Raw genomic sequence first — 11,947 nt, forward strand, 5'->3', positions numbered from 1 at the left:
ATTACGTGATGTAGCAATTTATAATTGGATTTAGATTGCAGTCGAAACTCGGGCAATCACAACTTAAGTCCCCATGGCAATTCTCTCATTGTGTCTCATCAGCGGCCAAATAATATTAAATAATGAAGATAAAGGCTGCTTATGCTTTCCATTTAGTAGGGCGAGACACACATTAATTATGCGAGGATCGGAAATAAACGATGGAAGCCCGAGAAATTATGATTTAAATGACGTGTTTTGGGCTCGAGCAAAAATCAAAATATTCTCTCTCAAAACTTTCATATGTCAGTTTGCACGTCATTTAAATCATCATTTCTCGGGCTTGCATCGTTTATTTCCGATCCTCGCATTTTTATTTTGTGTCTTGCATTGTCTTATGCCCTGCTAGGGTAAAGCCTCCTTCTTCATTATTGGATTTAGATTACAAAGAAATTACTTTTTGCAAACAAACACATATTCGTCAGAACACTCGGAGTCACCCCATTCGTTTGATTCCTCTTCGAAACAGACACAATCTTGATTATTATAATCATTTGGTTGGCCAGATTTCCAGTTAGCATAGTTCACTTGAGTGCCATCACTCCACCTGTAGCTACCTTCATTGACCAGGTCATTGAATCCGATCCACGGCTGTAAATAATAAAGCACATAATTATTAGATTCAGTTACCAATATACATTTCGTAAAGTTAATGGGTCAAGACACACATTTTATGCATTAGAGACATTGCGATTTTCTAAACGCAGCACGTGGAACGTACGTTTTCGCGTACGTTTTTACATACGTTAATTCGGTGTTAAATATTGCTAGTCTCGGTTCCAAACTGGATTGTGCTCATTCGTCACGAAGGAGAACAAATGCGCTGAAATAAAGACTATAATATTTGATCTAATCTAACAGCTTCTAACCTAGGTCGATAGAGGGCATAGTGATTGAAAAAATAACCGTCTCGATAACAGTCTATGCCTGATTCAAACAAGCCGCTTTTGATTTTGACTAAAATTTTGATCTACATGCTGATTAAACTTAATTGTTTTTTGTGCTCCCCAAATATCATAGTTGCCCAAAAACATATATTTTGGTAGATTAAAGATCACTACATCCATACATCATGACTTTACTTTCAAAATGAGACCTTTTCGTCCTGAAAATTGGGCGCGTTGCATGGACTTAGACATGAGGTAAAATCAGCATATTCCACGTAGCATCTGCGTTTTATTCTACGTTGGGAATCCAAAATGGGAACTCACAATGTCATTTTTTGTACGCAAAGTATCACACACATTTCAATGGGCAATCTCTGCGTATGAATATTGCGTTTAAATTTAGTCCATTTTTAACACATCGCTGTACCTTTATTATAATGATTTGTTACAAACAAAAAAGATCATAATAATAATTAGACATTATTTCGTATGTTCATTATCTTTGACTGTCTTTAACATATTGTGAAATGGACAAATTTTGTACATTATCAACGATGTATCTACGTCGATTTCGCACGTGAAATATCTTCAAAAATAGGTAAATACGTGACCTCGCTTCGATACAGGAGAGTGGTTTGAATAGATCAACGTACGTCCGATGTCTACGTTTGGAAATCGCAATGTCTCTATTATCTCGACACCCAATTACCTATATATTTAAAGGTAAGGAATTGCATTAAGACCTACCATGTCAAATACAATTTTGAAAATTCTGAGAGTACAATTGAAAATGAAGAGCAACATATCAAAAAAGCCTTGAATACATGACAAAACCTTAGAAAGACATTAAAATTAAGACCAACGAAGCTGATACGGGAGTGTTCAAAAATGCTTTGTGAACCCAAATCCCCCCCTCTTGATGGACCTAAAACGTTTTTGACCCCCCTCATGGTAGGTACACAAATGTTTTGACACCCAGGTACCATTCTACATCCAAGGACAACTTGCACTAGTACAGCCAATATCCTGAAAATACCATTTTAATTCCTGGATCTACATGGATCAACCTGAAAGGACATGAAAGATCCCTACACTGGATTACCACTGACTGCTTAATATTCCATCAGGAAAAAACATGACAATATTAAGGAAAAACCATGATAATATACTTCAGAACCCTTGTGACTGTCACAATGTTTTCCTGGAATGTCCTGACAGAGGATTTGTGGATATAGCAATTATTTTTGGTTAACTGAAATGTAAACATCATTTACTTGATGACAAGGAGAAAAAGTTGATCCTATTAAGCCAAATAAAAGAGACACATTTGGTAACCATTCATGCTTAAGATAGAATTCACTTGATTGAAGCTTGTCCTTGGAGTAAAGTAAACTCAATTACCACTAATACCATGTGACAATACAACTTTTCACAACTCTGTGTAATCCTCTTTAATAGCTACCCATCTTGTAAACAGTAAGTCGGTTTCAGGATATTCCAGGAATGGTTTCTAAATGTTTGGCATTGCATATCTGTAAAGTCAAACTTATTAGAGTCACGCGGTAGCCGTGACCAGCAAGTTTTAAGAAAAAAAGACTGTTAAAGAAGACTAATAAAGAGATGCTTCCGCGAGACTATATTTACACCTAACATTAAAACACTTGACTTCTTTTGTTCTATGATATTTTTCGCTGGGTACAAAGTGTATCTAATACCATGTTTAATGTTATAGAGTCCCAAATGTAATATCTTGACAACTCATTAATTCAAAAAGGGACACCAATCCTACAGTCAACCATTGTTTGATAATAAACAAACACTTTTGCTTCATTTCACGCGGTATTTCATAGCGAAAATTAGTGGAAAATAATGCTGATCCAGAATTACAGCACTAGCGGGCAATCACATACACACTACTTTTTCAGATTTACTTCCAATTATACCCTAGCATTTTCTGAGATACACTACATACAAATTCTGAGCCCCATTTGCCAAAAAATCAAGTTTTTCACAATTCTTTTGTTCTTTCCGGACGATGCACCCATTCATATAATAAATACTGTACTTCGACACAACAATTTACATAAGAGTCCCGTGGCTCAATGGTTTCGGCGTTCGACTCCGGATCCGGGGATCCGAGTTCGAAATACGATGAGCAACTGATTTTTAAAATATTTTATTAAACAATAATTTTATTGTCATTAATCAAGGATAACACAATTTTAATCATCCAGTGCTATTGTGATATTTTTTTTTATCAAAGCAAGATGTTTGATTCTCAGGTTTATTATTTATTATATTAAGGGCCTATTTAAAAATGTATAGTGCAGCCGCTAGCAGAACAAATAATAAAAGAAATCTCTTTATTACTTTCTTTATTTATTTAAATCTGAACAACACAACAATCTGAATAACACAAGAAACTAGATCAGGTTACCAATATTTTTCTCATTTAAATAAAGTTATGTCTTACCACGGGGCGATTCGCATGATAATAGGACAATAAAACATGTAATAACTAATGTATGAATGGTTGTTGAATCGATCTAGAGACCTGTCCCTCTGTCATTTTCAGCTATCGCAGAACTGTATTTCAACATGACTGTCATTTCAATTGTTATACCGTTCCGGTTGGTTTATTGCATACACTCTATAGGTGTGAAAAATTGTTCCACTAATATGGAAGGCCAGCAGGGACAAAAACGTATCCAAAAGAGACAACCAAATATGGAAGGCCATTAAAGTCATACGTAAAGACAAATTAGCAAAGCGGCAAAAATACACAAAGGCCTATTGAAAGGAGGGACTGTCCCCACCACAGACACACGGAACAACTTGGCACAGCCTATAGGAATGTGCAACAAGATTTTCCACAGGGCTGCAAAGAACCACAAGCCGCGAAATTTGGATAGCCAACAAGCTTAAGCTATTTAATTAATCCTCGATAGAGAACAGGGCTTGAAGAATGAGGGAAATTAAAACCACAAACCGCGAAAGACCGCCAACAACCGCCGCTCAATAGGAATGTCAAACTAGATTGCCCCACATGGTTACAAAGAACCACAAACCGCGAATTTTAGATATCCACCTAAATTGCCCCGCGGGGCTACAAAGAAGTATGGTTATCCAACAAGCTTAAGCTATAAATTACCCCCCACCCCCCTAAAGATCAGGGCTTGAATAATGAGGGAAATTAAAAACCACAAATCGCGAAAGACCGCCAACAACCGCCGCTCAATAGGGATGTCAAACTAGATTGCCCCGCAGGGCTACAAAGAACCACAAACCGCGAAATATGGAAATCCAACCAGTTTAAAAGACAAATTAGCCACCGATAGAGGCCAGGGCCTGATAAATTAGAGAAATTAAAACCACAAACCGCGAAAGAACGCCAAAAACCACCGCTCACTAGGGATATCCAACTAGATTGTCCCGCAGGCTACAAAGAACCACAAACCGCGAAATTTGGATATCCAACAAATTAAAACCACAAACTGCGAAAGACCACCAACAACCGCCGCTCAATAGAGACATCCAGGTAGATTGCCCCGCAGGGCTTCAAAAGCCACACAACGCGAAGTATAGTTATCCAACAAGCTTAAACTATAAATTAACCCTCCCGATAGAGGGTAGGACATGAAGAATGAGGGAAATAAAACCCCAAACCGCGAAAGACCGCCAACAACCGCCGCTTAACAGGGAAATCCAACTAGATCTAAATCTAAATAACTATCAACCGCGAAATTTGGATATCCAACTAGATTGCCCCGCAGGGCTACATAGAACCACACACCGCGAAGTATAGTTATCCAACAAGCTTAAACTATAAATTAACCCCCGATAGAGGGTAGGGCATGAAGCATGAGGGAAATTAAAATCACAAACCGCGAATGACCGCCAACAACTGCCGCTTAATAGGGAAATCCAACTATTTATTTATTTATTTATTTATTTATTTATTTATTTATTTATTTATTTATTTATTTATTTATTTATTTATTTATTTATTTATCCAAGAAGATTTAAAACCATCCAGTGGAAAAGTGCTCATTGCAACCTATAAATAGGGAGCTGGATAGAAGTAAAATCCTGGAAGCTTGGTGTTACTACATTGTTGTTGTTTTTCAAATCTGTTTCGCATCAGAAACTAAATGCAGAGTGAACATCACAAAATCATTTGGTAAACACTTAATTATTGACATTGTAAACACTTTATATGATCTTTTTATGTATAACCAATACTCTGGTGATTGCATTTAAGCTTAGAACTCTGATTTAATTAATTTGTGCACAATTGATAGATTTTCACAACTGATCTTTTCAGTCATCGTACCCCCTCTGTTTGTTAGCTTCCCAAGTGGACTACTGACTTTGGATTGTGGTTTGCATGCTTAACACGGCGTCTATGGATGAGATTGTCGGATTTTTGGCCTACTATAATTGGCCATGATGTAATGGATCTGGCTTGTGATTGGTCGCCCATATATGGTTTAAATCATCCGGGCACCTGCCATTACCATTAATAACTACATGGTACACAACTATGCGGCCTTTGTGTTGGCGGGAACATGAGCGCGTCTTCTACCATGCTTGTATTTCCTAGACTTGCTCAAGTCCTTTCGGACCTGAGGTCTGTGATATGATATCTTGTTCTTTTTCCCCTTTATATGGCCCTGGTCACTCCATCACCAAGCCACAGTTCTTAAACATGTTTAAAATAGGCCTATAGATTGCCCTTTTTACATACCAAATTACTTAGTATTCTATCCATATTGGTACATGTAGGCCTATACCCAGCCAGGTGCCTCAGTCCCTGATCATGCTGGTTATACTATTATACTATAATACTTGTCGTGTGCCAATAATCTTTAGTTATCTTTGCTAATTGCCCTAATCTCTTTTTAAGTGCTGAAGATTAATAGGTGTGATATGTTCTCCCTCCCCTCTAGCTGTTTTATATAGTGACAGGCCTTCAGGGTGTTCTTGCTGTGTGCAAACTGAAGGAAAGAGTGACAGTTGACATATCTGGACATATGGTCATAGTGGTTGACCCAAGATGACTTGTGGCTATATTATTTTTAATATTATAAAAACCATGAAAACACTGGTAGTCCATGGATTAACTGTGGCATAATGACAAAAGATCTCAGAGTAGTATCTGTGTAGAAAGCACTATCTAAATCTGTGTAGAAAGCACTATCTTAGAAGCACTTACGCCTTGAAATCAAGGCTAGTATTTCCAAGCTTTGTGCGTGCGGTTAAATTGGATGGATAAACAAGTATGATTGACAGTGTGTGTGTAGGGACTTTGCCCGATCAAAGTCCCGTTTAAAATGCAATGTCCATAGTCATTTTTTAACCCGGATTTTCGCGATTAATACACTGGTAGATTCTAAAATCAGAATTGTTCAGTATTGAAGTGGCAATATAATTATGACATTATGATATGTTGCATTCAATAATATAAGCCTACGTATACTTTACTTTTACTGTCACTAATATAATTATATAAACTTTTTCATAACAATTTTATACTAGTATTTTGATGTAATAAATATCAGTATAATTTCGAGTTCAACTGAATCCTTTCATCATGATTAATGACATGTTTTATTTATCAAAAATCGACTATGGCATAGTCTAGGTCAAGGGATATTTTGATGCGGTTTTACTGGGTCGTTTGTGTGCGAAGCGCGCGAATATCGGAATGTTACATGTTTTAATTGTATAGGCCCTAATGGTAAACATAAAGTGATAATAAAGACACATTGTCAAATGTCAAGGAGAACACAGATATCACAACCTTTTACTGATTTAAAAAGCAGATCAGCAGGAACTGACCCATTAAGTTATAGACAAGACCATACATCGTCCACGCCAGGATTATTTTGTACAAAATGAGCTTGTACGTGTACTCCGCGCTCGGTTAGCGATTGGTTAAAAACCAATCATTGGCTAAAAACCAACCGCTAATAACTCAGCGATGTAATTAATTCAGCTATGAGTTGTCTTTGAAAATAAACAGGTTAAACCAATTGTCACTGTATTGTTGAAGGTCGAGTCTATCAATGGTATGTATAAAATAGTAAACTCAGGGAAAATAAGACCACGTTCCTCTATTGCATATTGAGATGAATCGATTTTTATCCATGGTTATATGGTGTAGATTCTTTGGATATGATTATATTCTCAAACCCTTGAATATATATCGTTAGTTTTGCTATTTGTACAAAACCTTTGTAAGACTTGCAGTTGAATATATGTGTTGGAAAAAATATGATAAGCGACACTGTGGGTATTGAAAACCCTAAACTGCGTCTTGAAAACAAAAACTGACGAACATCGAATTTTCTTGAGTTTGCAACGTTAAAGAGGATAATGAACTTACGCAAATCGTAAAAATGAGTTATTTCAGCTGATAAATGGCACCGCCGTATTCGTAATGGTGAAGAAGCAGCGTTTTTTTTTTATGGAACGGTGGTGTGCTTAGCCTTAGTCGATCAGCCTATCTCGAACAAATTCACCATGCGTGACTGTTGAAGAACTAGTGGATTCGTCCTACTGTCATGGCAATTTCTGACACGAAGATATAGGGATGATGACGCTGTGGACCATTTTAAACACTATAAAGACACCCAAAACTTTTTAACACCCCTTTTTCAGAACTCCAAAACTTTAATGACACCCCCTACATATTTCCATCACCCATATTTCTGAACACACCCTAAGTCAAAAGGCCTTGTTTTTCCTTTTTAATATGTTGCGGGACTTACAGAACGAGTAACAACTGTTTTTCGGAAACACGGTTTCTCAACAGTCAGCAAACCGCACACAACCTTGCTCAATATGTTAGTCCACCCCAGGACAAGTTAGATCCCCTTCAAAAGCTAAAGTAGTTTATGAAATTCCATCATCGCTGATTGCCCAAAATCATACATTGCTGAAACCGGTGGCTCTTTTGGCATTTTTGGCAATATACTACAGCAAGTCGCAAATATTCCACCACGGATCAACACAAATCAGCTGTACAGTAAGCCAAACAATTAAGGTACCAGTTATGTTTACCCCCTGTCTATCCTAAACAAAGACAGATATGTCATAATTGGAACCAGCAGCCAATAGCTGCATCTTTTAGCTCGAATTTAAGACCTCATTCGTTGAAATTGTTCAAGAAATAAAGACACAACGACCCAAAGCCCCAATGAAGGTGCCAATTTAAAAGTTGCAGTTTCTTCCATTGCATGCGCTATTGATTTGTACATAAAGCGTTCGCGAATAAGGGAACTAGCACCGTGCGTCCATTGATCATGTTGATCAACTTTTGATTTTGTCTCTTCAGTAGGTTTTAGATAACCGTTTCTTTATTTCTCAACCAATTTCAACAAATAAGGTCTTTAATTATTTAGGATATACAGGGTTGAACACAACTGGTACCTTAATTTTTTGGCTTACTGTATATCACTGATTATGTTGTGGGTACAAACCACAGCATTGAATGGGATCAGGCCAAGAGTCGGACAAATCTAGCAGATGGCTTAAGGAAGCAATCTAGATTGGAGGAGAGAGACGATTTTATCAATAAAGACGATGGGCCTACAAGTTATATAACATCTTTTACCAACTCAACACCACGCACTCTTTGAGAGTCTCCAAAAGGACAGTGAGCCGTGGTATTGGTTGCCCGTCTGAAGAAGATGATACCATCCTTTACTACTTGATTTGATATTATGAACTTTCAAAATCATAAAAAGAACGTGTTTATTAAATTAAAAACAGTTCTTAAAAATATCTGGTATCCTCTGTTCGCAGCGGTCACAGCGCTAGGGTCATTTGAAATAAATAATTCGTACAGTTAGTCGCTGATGATGGGTTACTCGAAAGGTAGAGCACTTTGATCCAACCCGAAGAAGTCCTCATCCGATATCTTCTCAGGACATTATTAATAGATATTTCATCAAAGTTCCAAAAACTGTTATCACATAACATAATAAGGTCAGTTTGGTTTTTATCCAAAGCCAAATTCGTAGATACACCCGGTTTTTATTTTCCTTCAATTTATTGGCATAATGTCACTTACCCAATGTGCACTCGCATTAAGCCCCCTGACAAAGCTGTTCTCTTCAGCGGAATGAATGCTCACAAGACGAGCTCCATATTGATTGATGCAGTAGTTGTCAGCATCAGACCATGATCTAGGACTGTCCACATATTTGTAGCAATTTCCTTGCCATTCAGGTTGACAAACGCCTACAATGAGAAAAAGTAAAGACGACATTATATTTGCTGGTAAATTGTGTTGCGCAGATACGACGCGTTGGTCGAGGTTGTAGCATTATAGAGGGCACGGTGGCTCGGTGGTACGAGCTTCGACTTCGATATGTTCACGGGGTATCGGGTTTGGATCCAAGTATAATTAGCCCGGGGGCCACTCGTATAGTATTAAACGTTACCATCCTTGGACAGGTTTCCAATCTATAATATTGACCTACGTCATGTAAAAATACCAAACCCTGATCACTGACCTTCCTTAAAACCTTCCAGAAAAGACGACCCTTTCCCTGACTACTTTATTCTCTGTGTAAAATGCGAGATGGAATGCTCAGACGAAAAAGCGTTTAATATAGCCCTATCATTTAATTGCCTATACTGATGGCGAAAAAAAAACCCTAAACACTATTCTACGGGTTGACGGACTTCCCAAGTAGGTCGGTCGAGAAACAGGCTAAAAGACCCTACAAATGCAAAAATCATTTTTTGCAAACATACTTTTAATTTTAGGCTGGATGTTTTTCAAAATATCAATCAAGATCAAGCCACTTCAGCAAACAACGGTTGTGTTTAATTTCCTGCAGCTAAAAACAAACTCCAAAACGCAAAATCTATAGCGGTCGGCAGGCCCGTAACCATGATTTATTGGGGGGTGATTTTAAAAAGTGGACTTTTTTTTCAAATTTTGGACCTTTTGGAAGGGGGTGGGCGGATTTTGAAAAATTTGGACCTTTTAACCAAAAAGGCATACAAAACCCTAATTTGTTCGGACTTTTGGGTCAAAAAGGGGACTTTTTGACCATTTTGGGATAGCGTCCGCCACCAGCCCCCCCTGATTATCTGTCGCCTAAACAATGATTTAATGAAGGCAATTATGCCACCAGCATACCCTTTTTAGCAACGTCGCATGTAATTGGGACCCTAAGTACCGGATCCGTGATGGTTAAAACCAATACACTTTCCTGCGAAATTCTGCTCGGGAAGGGTAACACAATCGGACTTGAGTCGCCTGGCACCCCCAACATCGTTACGAAATTCCATGACAGATTATTGTCGGTATTATGACGCACTCTGTCATATGCATTGATGTTTAAATTAAATTATATAAATGAATTATGATTTAAAGGACACAGATTATACATACACACCATAATGGTAAATGTAATAATGTATTGACAAAACCACGTTTAAGGGTGATATGTAATTATGTCCTTATTTTACGCAATGGATGCATCTGAACGTGGAGATAAGAGGAACAGTTTGTTAATAACGACCTAGATGTTTGTTGATGCTGGTCCCCAGTTAAGGGTAATGGCATGTCGATATGGACAGCGCGTCCTACTTAGCGACAACCCGCCACCCATTTCATAATCTTTACTTAGAATATCAATTACAGGCTACCAGTTGTATACAACTTCGGACTTCTAGGCAGGCATTATTATGAATGAAATCGTAATATTCAGTCTCCTCAACCGCTAGTTTGGTTTCGCGTTATTTACATTGTATGAAAAGAGCGAACCGCAATAACTGCTGAGGAGACTTCAGATCGACAACGATAGTTTATAGTTGTAAAAATTCCCACGTATAGGGAGCTGCCTCCGTGGCGCAGTTGGTTAGCGCGTCGTTTGTATGTCCGAGAGGTCCCCGGTTCAAATTCTGGTAGTGATTTTCTGCTCCATTTTTGAACCCAAACTTTTTTACATTCATTTGAAATGTACATATTGCAAAGGGAAATATATTTTGTTTCTTATTTTTTTCTGAACCGGTACGAAAAAGAGTTTAAAAAAAAATCTAAATTTTCCGTTCAACACGGGCATTTCCACTTCCAGCATTGTCGCCGTCAGGGCATTACTGTTTTGCTTTGCTATATTGAGCTCTATTGCCATTATGCCATAATTTATACACAAAATCTATCATGAATGATATACAGACGAACATGAAAGAAACTGGTTGTGGGGAAAATATCACCATAGTATCGGAACGTGTACCTAGTGGAGTGGAGCTTGCATGTTGTCAGTGCAACTACGTACGCACGGCACATGACGAACGGGAATTACGGCACATGTTGTTGCTTGCCTTCCCAGAATGCAATTCACGCATACCAAGGATTGGATTGCAAATTTGGCTATTTATTCACATTTACGCTGAAAAATCTCTCGTTTTTTTCACAAATCTGCACTAAGGGGAGAATATTTGATATTATATGTAATTTTAAAGACAATCCATATCCAAAACCAATAGGGTTACCCCCCACCCCCACCCCCTTTAAGCTTGTTGGATATCCATATAATTTTGAGTGGTTGTTTGTAGTTATGAATCTCAGGATGCTTTCAGTTTAGGTCATGTATAGTGCACACTCCCACCGCACCGCTTAGGTGTGTATCTGGGGTGAGGGGGCCAGCAAACTCCACTCTTCAACTCCTGTCGCTACAAGTAAGTTAAAGAAGCTTCAATAGACGGATCAAAACGGAAACAACCCATGCCTGCCCAACGACTACGTGAAACAGACCTGACTTTACTAGAAGTGAACATCAGAGGACGTTTAAACATCGCTGAGCTGTCCAATCTGTGCCATGAACTAAAGCCATCCATTATTGTCATCGTAGAAACCTTAAACCTTCTTGGATGCTACTGGGAATGATGGTGCTGACTGTACAATACCAGGATACTCCTTCAGCTGTCGTAGAGACAGACCTACATCCAACAGAGGAGGGATCGCTATGTTTTGCTTGGAGGGTATCGCCATAATTATG

General features: G+C 38.2%; 1 protein-coding gene across 1 annotated transcript; it reads right to left on the minus strand.

Annotated features, from left to right (window-relative positions):
- Nucleotides 1-432: 432 nt before the first annotated feature.
- On the minus strand, nucleotides 433-11,940 carry LOC140143960 (snaclec alboaggregin-A subunit beta'-like). Its single transcript, XM_072165792.1, has 3 exons — nucleotides 11,856-11,940; nucleotides 9,004-9,173; nucleotides 433-630 (listed from the first exon to the last, which is right to left on the minus strand). Exons 1-3 carry the CDS (start codon nucleotides 11,938-11,940, stop codon nucleotides 433-435), a joined length of 453 nt encoding a protein of 150 aa, XP_072021893.1.
- Nucleotides 11,941-11,947: the final 7 nt, after the last annotated feature.

Source organism: Amphiura filiformis, unplaced genomic scaffold (genome assembly GCF_039555335.1).
Source record: "Amphiura filiformis unplaced genomic scaffold, Afil_fr2py scaffold_34, whole genome shotgun sequence".
Lineage (NCBI taxonomy): Eukaryota > Metazoa > Echinodermata > Ophiuroidea > Amphilepidida > Amphiuridae > Amphiura > Amphiura filiformis.

Excerpts from the sequence above, each read along its gene's own strand:
- LOC140143960 (XM_072165792.1), bottom strand. The coding sequence starts at position 11,940 with ATGGCGATACCCTCCAAGCAAAACATAGCGATCCCTCCTCTGTTGGAT. Across the intron at positions 9,174-11,855 it reads ACAGCTGAAGGAGTATCCTG|GCGTTTGTCAACCTGAATGG; the intron begins GTATTGTACAGT and ends TTCTCATTGTAG. Across the intron at positions 631-9,003 it reads TTAATGCGAGTGCACATTGG|CCGTGGATCGGATTCAATGA; the intron begins GTAAGTGACATT and ends TATTATTTACAG.